Genomic DNA, 19,901 nt, shown 5'->3' with positions numbered 1-19,901 from the left:
TCTTTCAACACGGGTATGCTTGCATGGAGGTCATGAGCTTGTTCGCAAGCCTATAAATACATGGGCGACGGAGGGGAAGGCAGATCATTCGAACAGATAATGCGAAAAGTGCCCGCGCAGCTGCACATTCTGAGACCGATGTCCCAGGTACAGCATGGTGTCGTCTCGACAGTGCGTCAATATTTTGATGATATTCCGTTATTACCGCGATTACATTTCGTTTTACTGCGGCCACGTTTGCCTTACTTTACTACTTTACTACGTCATTACTGCGACGACATTACGTTTGCGTAGGACTTTCGTTCCTTTCCGCAGTGCTGTGCGGACGAGGTCTTCGGATGTCCGTCACGCGCCCGTATCATACTCCTTTCGCTTACGTTATCTCGAGCCATCGGAACCGATACACCGGCTCGCAATGCGCGAATTCCCTCTCTCCCACAAACATTACCCTTCATTTTCCCGTTGCGAGTGAAGCGATGATGGATCACCATCATCATCAACAACAACAACCGCCTGCTTATGTCCATAACAGGACGAAGGCCTCTCCTAGGAATACGGCCTTCCAACCACCGCCCCTACCTTGCGCGATCCGCGTCCATTCCTCGCACTCCCAATTTTCGGGCGCCATCTCTCCGCCGCGTTTTCTTTCTCGTAATCGTCCCACATTCAACGAAGGTTTCTCATGCACGAGCTTGCTCCCTAATTTGTCACGCTTGTTTTACGTTCCCAAGCGTCACGCCTAACCTTCCTTCCACGACTCTTCGAACTGACCTCAGTTCTCTACCATTTCGCGATCAGCAGCATGGCCACTGAAGGGCAAAGGTCTCTCCCATTCGCCTGAGCACACTTCTATCCTGCGCTCCCCGAATCTTACATTCCCCCACTTTTAGCTCCGTCTATCGGTAGCCCTACTGTTACTTGGACGGTCCACTGGTTGTCATTTACGTGCCTATCTAAATCCTACTTTTCTCTCAATTCGAGCAAATATGTCTTTCTCACCCGAGTATAATCCAAGACGCTCGCTTCCTCCACCTCCAAACGTTACCGCTACCATTCTTCTTTCCACGGGTCGTTGAGCCGACCAAAGTTATTCTTTCTGTTCGAAGTGTTTCCACCTCCAGGAAAACGAATCCACCGGCAGAAACCGACGCAAACCGGACCTGTCTCTTTTTATAAAGAAATCTCGTTCATCCCCCGTGGAGAAAGATTGAGGATCGCTTCCATGTTCGCTCCTCAATAGTGGCAGTGATCCCGAACAGTCACCCCAACATGCTGTTTTGCTCACTTTATTCCCCGATTTTTAATTTTTGAAAAGCGAAGAATGCGTTTACCGCACCTGGCAGCGAGAAAACGCGATTCGCGTGCATTTTTTGACCGTAATAGTACGCATCAGCGCAATGCACTGCCCGTAACAATAGAACAAAAAGGAAAAAAAAAAAAAACGACAGAAGCGGGGGATAACCATTCTTTTTTCTTTTTCCCCACTCTCCCTGTCGCCCGCTGACAGGTGACGGCACTTGGCTACGTCAAACACGCGTTTGTATGACGTCTGTCTAACTATCGCCTCTCTGCTTTCTCTTCGGTATGTCTCGCTGAGGTTGGGGCCCTCGGGAACGCTGAAAATTCTCGTAACCATTTTCCTTTTTTTTTTTTACAATGTTCGGACTGCTGACAAAACAGGCGCGCTGCGAGCTATACAGGCGTATAATATAGATGACCGAGACGTCGAACGACGTCACGGTTTAGAAATATTACGACAGTTGTCACAGTGGCGTTCAACCTGGCGTTATACTTCTTGCTGTCACGCAACTACAACGTCAGTTCAGGCGAAGGGGGAGGGGGCTCGTCAAACGACGGACGCAGCGCATACTGCCGCGGTTTAAGCCATGCACTATGACGTTACCACGGCGGCCCGCTAACGTAACACGTTGACCTACATCATCATAAAACAAGTTTGTTCGGGAGAACAAGACAAGAGTGAGAAAAAGTTCACACTGCGCCGCAGTGAAAGGGTATGGACTGCTCATCGCATTCCTCTAGACTAGTACAGTTATAGGCATCCCATCTCGACAGATATCACCCGTCAATAGTTCGAATTCCCTTCTCCTTACACCCGACTCGGACACCTTGAGCGCGCGTCGAAATTTTTCACACTCCGCGGGCCTTTTTGTAATTCGCCTCAATCAGGAGCACAGCCTCCGCGGCTGCCAAACCAACTCACGAGCAGGCACAGCGTTCCGCAAATCCGGTCAACTCGCACAACTCCGTCCGGGGCGATAGCTCAGTTGATGGTGGCGGCCCCTTTGTAGCAAGGGGACATCCCTGAGGGCAAATAATCACCCTGGCGTCCTAGCCTCTTGCGTTTATGGTTGCCAGCAGCCGATTTAGTCTGCCCTGCCGCCATGTATCAATGCCACCCGCAGTCCGTGTGCTAGGTGGGCGTGGTGACTTCCAAAAGTGGTCTGCTTTGCTAAACCAACGCGAAGTTCCCGCTGTAAGGAATAGTTCCGGGAACCTTGATCCCCTGCGTTAGTAAGGTGGTGGCAGCGTTCCACTGTGGTCAAATATCGTTGCAAGCATGATTCGCTCCCGCCCGGTCGAAAACTTCGTCGAGTCGGTCCGTGTTAGATGTGCTACGAATCGGACGCGCCGCTATGCTGCGAGCTTCGTGCAGCGCTTTTGTGTTTCGTGGTAGAGCCCCCACTACGTGCGCCTTCCGAGTGGGCGCCTCTCTCTGCCTGTGTGATTCAAACTCCGGTGGTGGCAGACAAGGCCTGCAGAGACTTTTACGAAGGACGCGGACACCGTTGCGGAGACCTCCTCTCTCCCCTCTCTCGGACTCAGCGTGAGCCACTGCTACCGACCCCTCACGAACTCTTGAAAGAGCGTTGCGTGTGTCTGTACCATGTCGCGCCTTGCGCAAAAACCAGAGGGAACGCTTGTTTGACCGTTAGCGCTTTGGGCATAAATAAGAGCTTCCCAAAGCGCAGAAGTTCGTTCCTGTTGGAGCAGTGAATCAATGCTGTCACTCTGCTCGAGTCCTCCTCGCCCTTGTCTTCCTTCGGCTCATCTCTCGCCATGCAGTAAACAAGCTAAGTTTGTCTTCGGCTTCTTGTCGCCATCTTCAAGGCAGCGACATTGGCTGGCCGCTCGCTTCACCGCGCTACCACACGCATGACGGAGGCGACGGAACTCGGCTCGGGGACGCCTGCCCGAATGCAACAGATGAAAGAGGCGCTGCCACAGTGTTCGGCCAACACCATCTAGAAAAGGTGTTGGTTCGGCCCGGAATCTGGGACAGAAAACAGGGGGCCTGGCGAGAACGCTCCTGCCTCCGCATCCGTCTCTCGTTTTGGGACGCAAAGCAGAAAGCGACAGCACTCGGCAATTAGCAGTCGCTTGCCCAGGACGGGGTGCAGCGGAGAGTGCCGGGAGTGTGTAGGGGAGTCGGACGGAGATGCAGACCCCCAACGACTCCACCTGCTCGCAGGGAGACTGCAGCACGCCAGGCCTGGCTGTTTCAATGTTTTACGCCTGAACGAAACTGGCTTGCACCGAAAAGCCATCAAAGTGTACCACGTCACCGAATAAGGCTCCACCCCCTTTTCGTACTCTTGCCTTTCCTCCTCAAGCTGGCCTGTTTCTTAACCACAGAGGTATTCACGTGCTTGAGCAGGCCGGCAAGAACAATTTGATTTTTCCCGCCGGAAAGCCGCTCGGACCACCTTCGTTCTCTTCTGCATTCCTTTCCCCCTCACAAACCCCTACTGCACGCTGGCGAGTTCAAAATTGAGCCGAGCCCTGCGATGCACCTAGATAGGTGACCCCGAAGACGTTGAAGAGCGCGCCACGTGCGAGCGCTTCTTCGCGACTTTGAGCGAAAGCTGCTTAAAGTCGAGCCCCTCGGGGCTCGACTTCAAGCACCTTGGCCCAAAGTCGCCATTGGCGGCAGCCGCTGCTGCACGTGAAGAGGCGGTATGAGGAAGGAATGAAATTTGCAGCAAGCAGCAGGTTCAACGCCTTCGTCACGGCCTGCGAAGGCCACTAAATCCTTGACCTTAGGCTACACTACGCCTATAACCTCGGATCCTTTATCGGCCACCAGGGAGAACACCCGGATAGCCCCCCTTCCCAGTCACATGATTAAACCAACCCGTGACCCTGAACGTGTTGCCTTTCCAAAACACGCAGACAAGGCACCCCGCGACCAAACCATGTATCATGTTGACGTTAGCATCCATTGTCGTTTCGGCAGCCTTGTCGTACTTAACAGACACCTCGATACTACAGCTGAAACTCGCTACAACGAACACTGATATGGCGAACTAAACAAACTTTGGCTGGCCACGCTTTATTCCAGTGACACTTTTTCTGTTTATAACAAAACCGGAACTGCGTGAGCAGCGCACCATACCGGCTATAACGAAGAAATATTTGAGGAAGGCTGACAGACTACTTCGAAAAGCTCCCGACGTCAAAAAATGCGGAAGTGGAAAAGGCGCTTTCGTGTGAAGACTATGTGGAAAACTTGATCCTGCTCACTGCTGCGAAAAGGCGACTGACGGAAGTTCACATCCTACTACAAATAAATAGGAGCGCAGGCCTGTTTATCACAACACACTGTGTTGTGTTCTGGTCCGTTAAGTTTGATATGTTCCGAAAAGACGAGGAACGATTATTTCGTTCATAGCGGGTTCAAGAAACCTAGCATATAGTGTTTTCGTGTTTAAGATTTCCACGCTAGCCAGATTGCCGATTTTTACCGATGCTGTTACAACGAATATATGTTATAAACTAATTTGCTGCTCCGACACAACTCCATTATAACTAGGTTCTACAGTATTACCACCGAGACAACAGCAACTAACGGGCTCACTGACGGTAACCGACATCGAGTTCCGTTACCGCCATCACTCGTGCTATTCAATGTCCTGACAATAACTCCGATCCTTTCGATGACTGGCCTACCAGCCCTAAATTTCGCACATTCCCACATTCTGGGTCGGAAGCGCATCCACACCAACCTTCGGCTCATCTCTTCAACACTTCCACCAATCAAAATTACTAAGTCCTACTTATTTCTGGGCATGATGGAACTTTTGGGAGCGAGCGAGTAAACACGTTCGTCCGTTCGGCTCGTCTCCGGACATCCCTCGTCTTATCCAAGACACATTCTCCAGACGAGACACCCGACCGTCTTATATCCAACTTCATCGAGGAAGCACGCACACTCCCGCCACCATCGCGTCCTCTTCTCCAATGTTTCCGATCCGCCTTACATTGGTGTGTATAATCCGGATATTCCAATGGACAGCATAGCATGTCCAATGAATATGACCTGCCGTCTACCTCTCAACTCAGCTGCGCACCCCACGTGGGCCGGCATGGCTAACACTAATCGCATACATCCAGCGTGAGCTTGAAATGAGTGGCCTCGTTGAGGTGACCAACAACTCAATGTGTAAGGAAAACTAAGGTTACTCCGCTTAACCCACTGTTCACCCAATGTTCAATTGGGTGAACACTCACCCAATGTTCAATTAAAAAGCGAGAACGAATAGCGGCCCGCAAGCACGGGCTTGGCAACAACGTTGGGCGCCGAAACACGACGGCTGAGGCGAAGGGATAGCCCCTGCCGCGTGAAATTCCTGTTACGAATACGAGTCGATAGGAAAAGGGAAGTGGTAGAGAGGGAAACGGATGAGGCGCGACAGAGGTCACGCTGGCCTCGCAAAGGTTGTCGAACTCTAGGCCGCGCTGAACGCAACCTAAATCGGGGAGTCCCCGCGACACGTGCTCGCTATTTATTACACGCTCGCACCGGAGGCTTCGTGCTGCCCAAGGTCGCGGGTCCGATTCCCGGCTGCGGCGGCCTTTTCGGACGCGGGCGAAGACGGCCAGGGCAACACATCGATTTCCTCCAGGACTAGGGTTCCACTCTCACTTCCAAGCTCATTAAAGTGTTTTCTCTCTCTCTCTCTCGTTTATGGAGGCAAAGAATTCACAAAGAGACGCTGAGATTGCGGCGCACGCTTGCGATCTCAAAATGGCCTAAATTACTCCGCAAGCTCTCCCACAACGGCGCGCCCCTTAAGCCGAAGCGTAGCTCGGGCGCGTAGCACATCACCGTACCTCACGCGTCTGCCTGCAACGGTAGTAGGGGTAGCGAGGTTTCAACAAAAATGTCCGTTTATCCGGGAGGCGCCTCTAAGAAGGCGACAAGCACGGGCCGCCGCCCGCAGCAACAGCAGCAGCGAGGGGAAGGGCGGGGACTGCTCAGCTGCTTCGCCCTTTCGCTCCCCGGCCAAGGCCGTCTCGGCGGCGGCGCCGATAAGGGCCGCCGGCGCGCTCGGCCCCGAGGCCGGCCCGCTCGTAAAATGGGGAGCCGCCGCCCGGTAGCAACCCCCGCCCACGCACGCCGCCGCGACATTGTTGCGAACGGGCCCCTTATCTGGCGGTTGCACAACCACGGGGCGCCGCCGACCGGGGCAGCGTCCACTACGCAACAGCGGCACGAGCGCCGCTACAGGGGGATCGTCGGAGAGAAAGGCACGCCCGGAGCCGAGACCGCCGTTCCGCACTCGTCACGCCCGCACGCGTCCCCCCGCCAGGTACGGGAACACGCTACGCGCCGGAGAGGTGCGCGACAAGACGCCAGGGCGGACAGCTGAGCCCTTTCCGGCGGCTTCTTAGCTCTAGGGGGGCATCCGGCGGGTTCGCCTCGGGCGCGGGTCGTTGAACACGACAGACGTGCACCCCGAGCAGCCAGCAGCATCTGGGCGACGGCGATCGCGTAACAGCCAGCGGCGGCAGGAGCGGAGCGCGGCCGCCGCCAGCCATGGCCGACGTCGCGCGGCGGCCAACGCACGCGGCGGTGGCGCCCGCGCTCGGCGGTGCTCGCAAGCTGGCGGCGGCGACGACGACGCCCGTGCTGCCATGCAAACAGAGGACGTAGACACGGGGAGGATGGGGAGAGGGAGGGGGGGGGCCAGGAGGAAAAGCAAGCCGGCGGCGGCGGCGGCGTCCGAACAATCTGGCCGGCCAGGGTACTCACGCTTGACGCGGATGCTGTCCAGGTGGAAGAGCTGGCTGGCCTTGTTCCAGTCGGACTGCTTGGCGAGCAGGACGGGGTCGTCCGGAGTGTCCATCCCCGCTGCCGCTGCGCCGTCACTGCGGGCCACCACCATGGAGACAACGGGGGGGCACCATTCAGCGCGGGGGGCCCCCCGACACAGCACAGCACCACACCGCCGGCACACAACCACACAGCACGGCGCTCGATCGCCGCCACCAGCAGCGGTAATCCACAGCCCGCGACGCTCGTTTCACGGAACCATCCCCATCGCGGACGCCTCAATCCACCGCCGCCAGCGCTGTCCTTTCGCAGGAAACCAACACAAAGTTTCGCCGCCGCCACTCGCGACCAGGGCGCCCCTCGCGCGTCTCCCTCCCTCGCCCCGCTCTCCAACGCAGCCACAGGCGCGCACAGCAACAGCGGCGGCCCCTGGCGTCGTCTGCGATAGCGGCGCCCCATTGGCCCCAGCCCCGCCGGGCCGGCCAATCGCGCCGAGGCAGACGGCGACCCAGCCGACGACTGCGGCTGGCGCGGCCAGCGTCGGCAAGCGTCTGGCCGCCGCGTGCCGAGGAAAGTCGGCGGCCGAGGAAATGCCGCAACAACACCCCTCGGCGGTGCACTCGACGACCCGCCGACCGTCCCGGGCGCGCTTTCCAGGCTGCCCACCACGCCGATCAAAACAGAAACACGGAGGTGTTTGCCGCATAGCGCGGCGAGGCCGACGGCAGTCATGCACCTCGATCGCGCTCCGACCTAGAAACGGCGGTCGCGCCGCGAGTTTTTGAATGAACGCGAGCGCGCCGGATGCGGCCAAGTGCCGGAGCGGCGGCCGCGCCTACGCTGGCGTGTACGCACACTACGCGCGCCAACTTCCTCCTCCAAGGCCGGTCCAAGACGGCAGGAAGGCAGCAGCGAGGGGCATCCGCCCGACCAGCGACGACAGATAAGGAGAGGAGCGACCACTCGAGCGGGCCAGCCACCCTCGAGCTGAGTGAATGAAGTCGCGGAGACAAGCCACCCCCCGCCGCCTTCTACGACGCTGAACGAAGGAGAAGACGCGCACACCCCTTCCTGTAGAGCGCCGCCACCGCCTCTCTCCCCTCCAGCGTAAAGCATCTGGAATCAATGATTTTGCGTCCTCGTTTTTTGCCTGCTGCCGTTTCCGCGATTGACATACACGCTAGTTTCGTGGATGGATCTGCACTTCAACGCGACACTGTTCAGCTTATCTCTGGCCCCGTGCTGATTAATCCCCAAGGAAGTCTCCCACAGCCCTCAATGCCCTTGTGTTCATACCCATCGTGGGGCGTAACATGATCTTGCCCCCCCAAAAAAATGTGTTCGTTCCCATCCGCCAAGACACTCCCCACACACTGCCGCTGGTCCTCGCATGATCCTGCCCCGATTTCCTGGTTTCCACGCCCTTTACTTCGTTTTTTTTTTAGTCTGAACGCCCTCCACTGTTCCGTCACATTATCCCATTAGTACTCTCTCCCCGCCCCACCTGCTCCGGGAGGATCTTGTTGACCTCAACTGATCCTGCTCCTGCCTCTCCCTGTCATCACCTCGTCGCGGATGAGCTTCTCCACAATGCCCCGGAACGACCGCTCAGCCTGACCAAATGTGCAAATTTGGCATTTGCGCTGTTGTCCCAGCGCAAGCTCTATTTTCAACTCTCATAGCGTGCTGGGCCTCGCGTCATTCGCCAAATTCGCACACTTGGTCACGCTGAGCGTTCGTTCTGCAGCGTTGTGGTGAAGCTTACCCGCGGCGATTCCTTAGAATGAACCATCGACTTCACTGCGCGAGGAATTTCCCCACTGATCGTGCTGTACAGTACTTTGCTGAGTCCAGCGAATACGTAATGCGCGGTCGTCGCAACGTTCTAACAGAACAAGCAAGTCAAATGGAGGACAATGAGCAGGTCTCAAACAGCTTCCCCAATTCCCAGGTGGACTTCGAACTTTTGCGAATACTCATCTACGATGCGCACAGACACCCCGAGAAAACAACACGTCGGACAACTCTCTTGGACCCACTGGCACTATTTTCGACACTGCCACGAATAATTGGGTTTTCACACGAAGAAAAGACGCGCCTGATTAACCGCTGAGGAAACAAGGGCCGACCAAAGGGGTTTTTTTTCCCCTGTACGATGGAGGATTCCCGAACTATCAACGAAGTCGAGATTACAATATTGGTTGAGAGCAGTAGCATCCACCACGCTGCTTGCAACTTGTGAAATGCATATACACCGCAAGAGTACAAGAGGAAAGCAAATTCAGAAGACACGTCGCAAGTATAGAGTCTAGGTAATTGCTATAAAGATCAAATCATCCGTCCCCTCCCCCTTTTTTTTTTCGTAATTCTGTAAGTTAAATCACAGCCAGAGGTCAGCCCCACTCGCACTATGACGGGGGAAACATAATCAATGGCGACGAGACGTGGTCCCCAAAAAGAAGACGCCTGAGCGTTGCGATCAAACCCAAAAGAGTTGTCGGCATCTATCCATACGAAAGCTAAAGTGTGCCCGACTACAGGGCTCAATTTTGAACTAGCATTTACAGCGCTCGCAAAAAAAAAAAAAAGCACCGACAAAACAGGCAGGATAAGCGTTACGTTTTTCTTCGTGCGCTGGAGTACAGTTACGGAATACCAACTAGCCCAAGCCCTTCAACCTTTTTTTTTTCTTTTCAATTTTTTCGGTTTCGTTTCCGGCGCCCCTGCAAGCTGACAAGCCTTTTTCCACACCACCCAGACAAGCAAAGGGTTACGTGCCGAACAAAGTTCCCCCTTTTGAAGATGTGCCGACTTCTCAGAGCGAAGCTAGGCTGGGTCTGGTTTCGCTTAAAATTGGGCCCATGAGTGTTTTGCACCCAAGTCTCTCCACAAAATCAGGACAAGCCGGCTAAACCAGGCGGCACGCGTTGCAGCGCGCCATTTCGTAGCATTCGTATCAAACATGGGCCACATGTTCGAGACGAGCCCTGTCAGGTCGAGCAAAACCAATTCAAACCCGCCACGCACCGAGAATTGCACAGTACGGTTACGCAGGTCGCTGGATGAAAAATAAAAGGAAACATGTTTGCAATATCGATGGTCCTGCTTTGATAAAACGAGGTCTCATCAAAAATCGCAATGTTTATTACGTGCTCCTCGCTGGCCGCCGCACTATTCGCACATAAAAAGCACGAACTCCGAAGTCGCGAATTCTGTCACCCTCAACAGAAGGATTCTATCAGCACCGTGCGCAATCCTCCGCACCACGGTTATTACTGGAGTTCGCAGGAACGCTGATGCCACGCTGCTCGTACGACTATTCAGTATGCCGCCAATGAAAACTAAAAAAAGTGCTTCACACGTACGAAATCTCGGATACAGATACTCTGAAGCCCAGGGGCGTAGCCAGGAATTTTTTTCAGTAGGGGGGGGGGGGGAAGGGGGGGGGGCGGTCGACCAAAAGATAGGAGGGGGAAATATGTAGGCAAGGCTTCTTGCCTACGTATTTCCGCGTATAAAATATCCGAGTAATAGATAAAAATATCCGAGTATTTTCGAGATAAAATAAACGTCTCGCAACCACAGAAAAATACAAAAAAAAAATTAGCCCACCACCTCCCCGTGCGTGCAAACTATAGCCCTATGCCACTCTATATACTTCGTCCACGCGTGGCCACCTCGAGAGACCTGTATACAGAAGACGGCTTGCGCAAGCCTTAATTCGCTCGTTCATCATGCGTACGCTGAGCGTGGAAAAAAAAAAATGGCCGGACAACACACTGCATGCGGAAACAAAAAGCGCAAGGCATTTCTCATAACCGGTCCATTCATTCAATAATGTATCACCCGGACCGGGCAAACGTTTCTCCACGAAACTGCGGCACAGTGAAATCATCGGGTCGGCAAGCCCGCAAAGAAATTAAATTAACTCGCACTGCTCTTACACTGACGTCCCGCGGCAGACTTCATATTTCCGGACGGTATACGTTTAACAAGCACCACCTTTTCTTTGCGAAATTTGGTTACAGAGCGAATAGTTGGACAATTTGGATCAACAGCGCCCATTTGCTTTTCTTAGCACTCCAGCGTTCGTCTGGCGTTGTCTTGGGCACCTTAGCCGACAAGAAGCCGTTTGTAAGCGTCCCTTCCAAGTGCCGACGGGGTTCAATAAAAGCGGCGAAATCGGAGAATGGAGGGTAGAGGGGCACAAAGGTGTGAACAGCTCCCGTTAGCGCTACGAGGAAAACATTCCCTTCCCCTCTAATTTGGCGGTCTATAAGTTCTTCACTATAGCGCGCACTCGGCTCCAAATTCCGAATTCTCCTCTGCACGTTCGTTCATTAACACGTTCTGCACGGTGACCACTGTTTTTTTCACCCACCAGCACGCCTCGTTCCTACACGTCAGGGGACGAAATGCCTTTTGAAGTGCTACAGGACCGACGCATTTCCGCGCAAATTTTGGTGACTCCAAGGGTGAAACCATCCCCCGAAATAGAATGTTGCCTTCACCCGTGCCTTGGACATTCTTTTGTTGTTGTTATTACAATGCAACATCGTTCAAAAATGTGACATCTGATTTCCTACAACCACATTTCGCAGAACAACCGAATCCACTACGCTAGCATCATTCCGTGACTGTAACAACGGTCGTAAGTATTCAGCGACGCGGAACCGAAGCGTGTGCTGCTGCACTTAGAGATCACAGCCTCTGGCAGACTTCATTTTCGGACAGCCACTGAGACTGAATAACCCGACGCTGTATTTATTCCAACAGGAACGAGTGCCTTTCCACCCCAACGACTATGTACAGGAGCTGTCAGAACACGGTGCACGGACTGTCCACGCTTCAAAGCTTCAGGATATTGTTGTTTGCAACTGCCTTTGCACACAGTAGCATTACGGGAATTTTTGCACCACACTAACAGCTCTCGAAATAAAAACAAGGTCGGTCTCCATTTGCGCTACAACGTGCGGGCGGGTGCCTAAACACATCGTCTCCGCACGCCTGCCTGACCCGACTTGAGAGATGGGCCTCCGGGCGCACAAAAACGATTTGTTTGCCGCATCGGAATTCCCGTTGGGCCACCGGTTTATGCCGCCCCGAAGCGGGCAGCTTCGGTTTCCAAAGCGGCCGGGCCGGTCGCTACATTCGACGAGCGGCGCTCGTACCGTAGCAGCCGACCATCCGTCCGTCCATCATCCGCGCGTGAATGAGCAAGCAGCAGCCGACAGCCAGTTGTGTGCCTAAAAAAAGCAAACACGTCGCCGCGTCGCAGCAGCAGCAGCAGCAGCGGGGCCGCACAAAGGCGCCGACAAGGGCCGCCGCCAGCGTCATTCAGGCGCCGGCGCCAACGCCTCCACGTGGCCCGCGTCGCGCGCGGCGGGAAGCCGCGCCATTCAAACGCGTGGCGCGCGGGGCCCCACGGGAAGGGGCGCACGCACCGCGCGGTGGCGCCCCCGCGCGGCCGTCCCCACCCGCTACGTCACGGCCGACGTCACGCGCTCGTCACGACGGCGCCATTGGTCGCGCTCCTGTTGCTATGGGACGCGGCGGCGGCGGCGGGCCCTATCGCGGACGCGGCACCGGCCGCGCGGACCAATCGGGCGCCGCCGCCAAGGTTCAGAGACCCCCTCACGCCGAGCAGCGTCGTCGCCGGCGGCCCGACAACAGTGGCCCCCGACGCGCTGCAGACGCTTCCCGCGAGTGCGTCGTTTGGTGGAAGCGCTTGCTCTACCATGGCGGCGGTTGCTGCTCGCTCTGGTGGGGGGGAACATCGCGACGTTACGTAACGCCACCCCCACAACATCTTCCCCCTCCGCCATATATATATATTTTTTTTTTTCTGAGCCTAAGCGTACGCCACCACATCCAGTCGCCACCCGGATACAAGCAGCGGCTCGGCCCCCTCCCTCCTCTCTCGGGAACGATACCATTCACTCTGACGGAAAAGACGAAACACTTTTCCACAGGGCTCGGGGGAAACAAGCCCCGTTTCGGCGGATATTGCGAAAGCAGGCCGAACGCTCCTCCTGCGCAGTACGCGCCGGCAGCCTTGACACGGGTCAGCAAACACCGGTCAGAGCGAATCGCGCTGCTCGTGACCCCCAACCCCGGCGGCCATATCTCCCTCGGGCCGGCTCCCATAAACTCGATAGGCGGGTGGCTAACCCGCGCTCAAAATTATTTATTAATTTAATTTTGGGGTTTCTGATTTTTTTTTTTAGTTTGCATACGAATAGGCCCAAGGCCTGCTTTAGCCTCTCTAATTATATATATTTTTTGACGTTCCAAGGCAGCCAGAAGGAATCTCACACTAATTGAATTGCGACCGGTTACCGAACGGTGCACTCCTCAATTCGCGCTGTGTTCCAGTCCCCTCCGCTCTCTCTTACTCCCCCGCGCTGAGTAGCGGACCAGCTAAAAACAATAGCAGTAATTAATTAGAGAGACCGCAGTATTGCATCATCCCTGCACCAGCAGAATGTAACGAGAAATCCACGCAATCAGTGAACGGTCATCTTCTCGAAAAAAGGGTGGAGGAAAAACCCCTATCCGCGCGACTCGGATCACATGTGTTTCCGCTGTTTTCAATCGGGAATGGAATGCGGGAAAAATTCGAGAGCCAGTTATGACTAACGGGCACAGTGCGGTTTAGGGAGCCCTACTTCGTTCACAGAGCCTAGTTACGTTTCCCGAGTAACATAACTGAATACGATGACACCTGCTCTTCTAAAGCGACAGTCAACAGGCACGTCCTATTTTGTCAACATGTTTGCGCGTGTTTTGTATATTTTTTTTATTGGTCACTGACGTTTATCACGGTGCCCTGTGAAAGGCGAGCGAGAGATTTCCTTTTCCTTGACCAGTACGGTTCGCCCGTCCCTTCAGTGCCATTTTTGTCTGCCAAACGTATGTCGTACAAGGTCACGAGGGGTTTGCTGCTGCAGAAATGTTACTTTGTGAACCAACCAGTGCAGCAAAAAATCGTCTAAATTCTGAAACAGGCTGCATCACTTCCATTGAAACCTGCGGCGAAGAGTGCAGAATGAATAATTACGAGCCCTGTCATCGTGCCGATAAATATATGGCATACGCTGTCCGCCGAGCCAAGCAAGGGCATATTTTAAGCATTTCCACTTATTTTCCTCAAATAAGATTAATTTGCGCGTTGTCTACCAACGCTGACGTCCAAATCCAGCGAATAAAGGAATATCGTGATTGCCCTGGCCAGAAAACGCGTAAGTCGCGAGCGAGAGATACTGTTTACGAAAGGCAATGAAATACTGTGGCTTACACGGGAAGCCACGGGCGACACACGGAGCTTGCGTGTCCATGGATAGTAACCTCAAAACTTCACGCACGCTGTACGCCTGCATACAACCATCTTGCACCTGCTCTTGACATCCGAAAGTACGTACAGAGAAGAGGTGTAGAATAGATTAAAAAAAAAAAAAAAAAAAACGATGACTGCCAGCGAAGTACCTTGGTATGCCCCACTGAAAATTTATGCACTTCGAGCTCAATATCCCCCCTGCACCCTTCAAAGACAAAAAAAAAATAATAATAACCGTCCAGTTTGCCACGATCCCAAACACGGTGTCCAAGGTCCCATGTGCGGACCATACGCCTGCCTGCCTTGGCCTCACTTTTTTCATGCGTAAATGATAACACACGGCCTCTTGTTTACACTCTTGGCGGACTACTTGAACCCGCCATTTTTTTTTTTTTTTTTCAACAACCAAACTTCACCGACCACTACAAGTTATTATTGATCGCCTTCTACGCACATGTTGTTACTATCTTTCTTTCTTTTTTTTTATATTGGGGTTAGGGGGGGGGGGGTGATTTGTTACGCAAGCGTGTTGGCTCGCATGCATAACAAATCACGAGCGCAGAGCGAGGATTACTTCTGATCGAATCGGTGTCCTGGTGCGTGTGGTACGTTCCGGTCCTATTCCGCTCTACCGTGTTCGAATTTCAGCCCAGCCAACGTCGGCACCAGTCTCGGGAATTCAGCGTCGAAATTCGCTTATATCTTTACGACGAGCAGCGAATTCAGCGAACTTGAAGTGAGGGCTTGTGACCGAATAGTACAGGCACACATCGCCTCTGAAAAACCGCCGGCGTTCGCTTGCTTTGTCGCAAAGATCAAACGGTAGCAAAATGACCTACATCACCTGCGCCAGAGACCGCAGCACGGACTCCAACAGCAAACGAACACAGGCCGAGAAACCTTAAAACGAAACTATACGGTACTTGTTACTTACTTAAGACACGTGCACCGAACACCGCAAAACTCGCGAGACGTTGCCACTGCACTATACATGTTGTCGTTGATGTTATTCGTCGAAACGGACTATAGTGAAACTGCGGTGGTAAAAACCATTCCCTCCGTCCGATATATGCTCCTTGTGTACATGTTGTAAAGATTATCTAGCCTTGAAGGAAACGTTTACTAAAATCACGCGGCTGGCCACACGTACACAGAAAGGAGGGGCCACAAGCGCATCATCGTGGTGCCGTGGTACCACGCGCCGGAAACGGGCGGGCATGTCATCACTCCGGGTTTCCTGTGCTACGTGTATGGTTTTGTGTCTGTCGAACAAACCCATACGCGTAGCAACAAAGCAAACCCAAAAACTTCTCGCAATCCCCACTGGCTGAGAAGCCAAGAACCTGTTTTTAAAATTCCCACGGACTGCGACCGCGGGCATGTGCCGGCCTGGCGAAGCAGGGGGAGGGGGGGGATGCGGGCCCGCGACGTCCCGGCGTTAGGCCTAATGCCCCGCTTTGGGGTTTCACATCGTCAACCGGTGCCTGCAGCTTCCGTTGTTTGCGCGTCCTTAAATCGGCGTTAAGGTTGGTTAATTGCCTAACGTTAATCCTAAAAGCAAGCCTAACAAGGGGGGATTGGCCAAGGCTCTAAGTCATTGCGTTGGGGAGGGGGGGGGGATAGGAAAATACGCAAAGGAAAAAAAGTGGAGGAAAAAGCCAGGAAAAACCTAACGTTAAGCCTGAACATTGGCCTAGCAAGGGGAATCAGCCGAGGCTATTAGAATATTAACCAATAGAAAAAATAAAAGACGCGAAGGAAAAGGGTGCAGGTGAAAGGGTGACTATTGAAAGGCCGAAACATGACCGGTCAGCGACTTCAATGCCTCGTCGTTTTTTTTTCTGTATCTTTTTTTTTTTTGTTTCCTTCGGGCGACGGACGGACGCATTAATGGAAGGATGGAAGGAAAGGTATTCCCTTTTCTAGGGACTGACGGACGGACGGACGGACGGACGGACGCACGCACGCACGCACGCAGACAGACATCTAAATTATTCAAAGGGGAAATTGCCATTGCTTAAAAATTAACACGAGCGTGAATAATCTACGGAAGTAGCAAGAACCAAACTGTATTCGTGGCCACGAGTAGAAGAGGAAAGCGTTATTCGAACGTGCACCTTTGAAACGTAGTAGTGCCAATGCTTTCAACTTGAATGAGCCGGTACGTATCGGAGTAAAAGACAGCACGTACAACGAGTGAGGAGGTGTAACGGAAAAACAAAAGCATTTATTTCGTGCAATGAGGTGCGCATGATTAGAGAGAGGGAAGGGGGGGGATCCCCAAAATGGATGGAGAGGGGAAGCACGAAAGGAGGAAAAAGTAAAGAAGACAAGAAGCCAGGGCAAGCAATTTACACAAAGTGAATAAAAATGCAGACTTCGAGCTGTCGTACTACTAACAAAAACATGCTTGAAGGCAGCTATACGGCCCGGCAAATGAGCAGCAAAAAACAATGCATGTGGTCACCACTGAACGTTGGTCGCCAGTAAAAGACGCAACTGCATCCTCCTGCTAGATCACGCAGAGTTCCGGCAGAAGGCAAGCGATAAGCTTGAGGTCGAGATTCTCGAAACTTATTTTATCGGGCAAGCGTGGGAAAACTGCATCAGTGCTCCGTCCATGTCGCTTTGGGAAAAAGAATTAGCCTTTTTACGAATTTGACGTACAATTACATGGCTCCCAGTTTTTGTACATTAGCAACGTCATTTTTTTAAGGGCCTTAGAAGCTCGGGCTGTCGGCGCCCCCTGTCGTCGTCGCCGTTTCATGTAGTCACGGTACTAAAACACCGGGACACTCGTTTTCCTAAGCCTTGCGCTAGAATGCTTCGTGCTTGAAAGACACGAGACCTTTACAACAAACCTGTATACCTCTACCCCCCAGAGGTTTCATCTCCGTGGGCAAAAACGCCGAGGCGCCAAGAATACACTTATACACAGCATGCTTCGCCCCTCCCCAGGTTTCACGTTCGTGGATATGTTTGGCTAGCTGAACTTGAAGCTACCCATTTTTTTTTTAATAAACACTAGTTGGAAGTTCGACACTGTGTTGATGTACGTGTTTCGTCCTCGTTTTCTTGCGCCTTAGCAAGCATGACATTGTGCTCCACACAACTTTCCTGTTGTTTTGTTCATCCCCCCCCCCCCTGAAGTCGTGAAATGTCTGATCTTCGCGGTGATGAGAGCATACATCGAAGCTGCATGCTGCTGGTGCGTACCTTATCCGTCTCCACGAAAAGAAATGATCGGCAGTCACTAGTTCACGCACGCAAAGCTATTTTCGTCTTTTAAAACCCCCGCGGGGAATCGAGAAATGGGGGGGGGGGATAAGCGGTTTTCTCTTCTTCTTCTTCTTCTTCTTCTTCTTCTTCTTCTTCTTCTTCTTCTTATTATTATTATTATTATTATTATTATTATTATTATTACAATAACGATTATTATGGAGGCCTCACAGGCAGCCCTCCCTCCGCATGGGTCTCACATGGGTGGAGTTTAGGAGAGAATGATAGGTATCGCTCGTCGGATATTGGATTCCATGTTGCTTCAGACGCACCATGACCGTCTGACCCACGAGGTCCTCACGACCTTCATCGCAGAGGTCTCAGCTATCATAAACGCAAGGCCTCTCGTTCCCGTACGACAACACAGGTGGTGATTTATTAAGAAGGCAGGGAAGAGAAAAGAACTGGGGTTATTGTTGAACTCAACGGGGAGTTCACCCTTATACAACCCAGTCCAGGGAAGGGAAGGATAGGAAGAGAGAAAGAGAGGGAAGAAGGAGGTGCGGGGGGGGGGGGGGGGATAGCCTCGATGGCTACAAACGACGCACAAGTCCTGTAACAACCAGGAAGTTGAGGAGGTGTTGGAAAACCTCCCGTCGGAAGGCGTCCGGGTAGAAGTCGCAGCTCCCCATCCCCCTCCCCCGGCGTATAAATGCATGCGTGACGTCATCGCCTTTTTCCGTACCTGGTGGGTTTCCAGGAACGGAAGCAATACACGCGCGTGGCGTGCTGCTCGTGTTTCTCCGCGCGACCGACCGACCGACCGACCGCGTGCGCGTGATGGTGATCAAGTGACCGGCTGAGCACATGACATATCCTGTCACGAGGAGAAATCTCCGCCGTCGCCGCCGCCACCGCAAGTCTATGCCACATTCACGAGACTCGTGCAACCGTGATACCTATGCTTCCCGTCCAACTTAGCGGCTCTCGAGGCGTTCCGGAAACTTTCGGCCGAGCTTCCACTCTGTATCACGTGGGTGATGTACCGATAATTTGAGCAAACGAATAACGCATCGCCATGCTGTGCGGGCATCTACGAACTTGCCCGTTAAAACTGCAATAAGATGTGCAAAACATTGTATCAATTTCTCAGCCTATTTATGTTCGCTACAGGAAGGGGGTATCCCACAACATAAGAGGTCTCCGCCGTGTACTCAGCAAGGGGGGCCAAATCCTATTATAATGAAGGTGTTCGGTTTTTTTTCCTGGAGACGTTCCTAATATGGTTGCAATTATCCGGGACTCACCATCACAACCCTATGGGACTTCCGACTTCACGATCCACGGGCTTGAAAACCATTGTGCACTAATACCAAACGATTTACACATACACAGAGATGTGCACAAGGGCCTAGTTTGCTTCTTTTAGAAATATGTCACTCCTGCACTGAAATAAAGAAATAATAAATCTCGCCCACGGTACACCTCTAGCGCCATCTAATTAAACCTAGATAAACTGAAATGCAATTCTTGATTATTTTTTTACTTCAGTACGGAGGAGACATATTTCTAAAAGAAGCAAACTAGGCCCTCGTGCACATCTCTGTGTATTTGTAAAACTTTTCGTATTAGCGCACAATGGTTGTTTTTTTAAAGGCCGCGGGCCACGATTTAATAAGTCCCATAGCAATGTGATCAGGGGAGTGCCCCTTAAATTAGGGTTCGTGAATCGTGGAGAAGAAACACAGCTTCGTTCAATTTGAAACGACTAGCCCTTGGTAACTCACCTGCAGCTCCTTCGCAGAAACCGCAGACGCGTTTCTAACCGAAAAGGAAGCGCAAGAAATCTCGAAAAACTTTCAAGAATCGCGCTAAAGTGACGTTTTATGGGCAGAACGGACGTAATATAGGCCGAATTAAGCGGACTTTAGCATTCAAGTGGAACAATCAAACGGACGTCATCAGTCACGTTTCTTAAATGGCGGTGGCTTAGGACGACGGCCGCCAACCGCACAAATCTGATTTTGTGACATCATTAAGACGTCGCCCTGAAGCGGCTGGAGTGTGGCCACTGGTTCATCTCTTCTATTACCTCGATTATTTGCTCGAAGTCGGCGGCAAAATTGACATCGCTGTGATCGGGACGAAGAAGCCTTTTTAATGAGCCAGGTATTTCTTTTTTCTGGTAGCGGATGTCATTTTCTACCAGACCATGCAGCACTCCCCAACTGCAAGCGTTTTACATTGGAAAAGGCAACTGCATGTGCAACC

At 52.9% G+C, this 19,901-nt stretch overlaps 1 protein-coding gene across 4 annotated transcripts in view; it reads right to left on the bottom strand.

The window, feature by feature from the left end:
- The window catches only part of LOC144179148 (dual specificity tyrosine-phosphorylation-regulated kinase 1A-like), a 106,327-nt gene that overhangs the window by 47,635 nt on the left and 38,791 nt on the right, over positions 1-19,901 (bottom strand). For 2 of the 4 annotated variants that reach the window (XM_077707389.1, XM_077707390.1), the window contains exon 1: positions 7,055-7,466. The exons of 1 other annotated variant lie outside the window; for it this stretch is intronic. In XM_077707389.1, the coding sequence (XP_077563515.1) occupies positions 7,055-7,187 (133 nt within the window). In that variant the 5' untranslated portion in view covers positions 7,188-7,466. Of the gene's footprint in view, positions 1-7,054; positions 7,467-19,901 lie in introns of those variants that run through there. One more of the 4 variants, XM_077707391.1, reaches the window with a different exon arrangement.

The sequence above is a fragment of the Haemaphysalis longicornis genome, unplaced genomic scaffold (assembly GCF_048455015.1).
Source record: "Haemaphysalis longicornis isolate Haplotype H1 unplaced genomic scaffold, Haemaphysalis longicornis Haplotype H1 scaffold_4, whole genome shotgun sequence".
Lineage (NCBI taxonomy): Eukaryota > Metazoa > Arthropoda > Arachnida > Ixodida > Ixodidae > Haemaphysalis > Haemaphysalis longicornis.
This window is presented reverse-complemented; position numbering and strand designations above follow the sequence as displayed.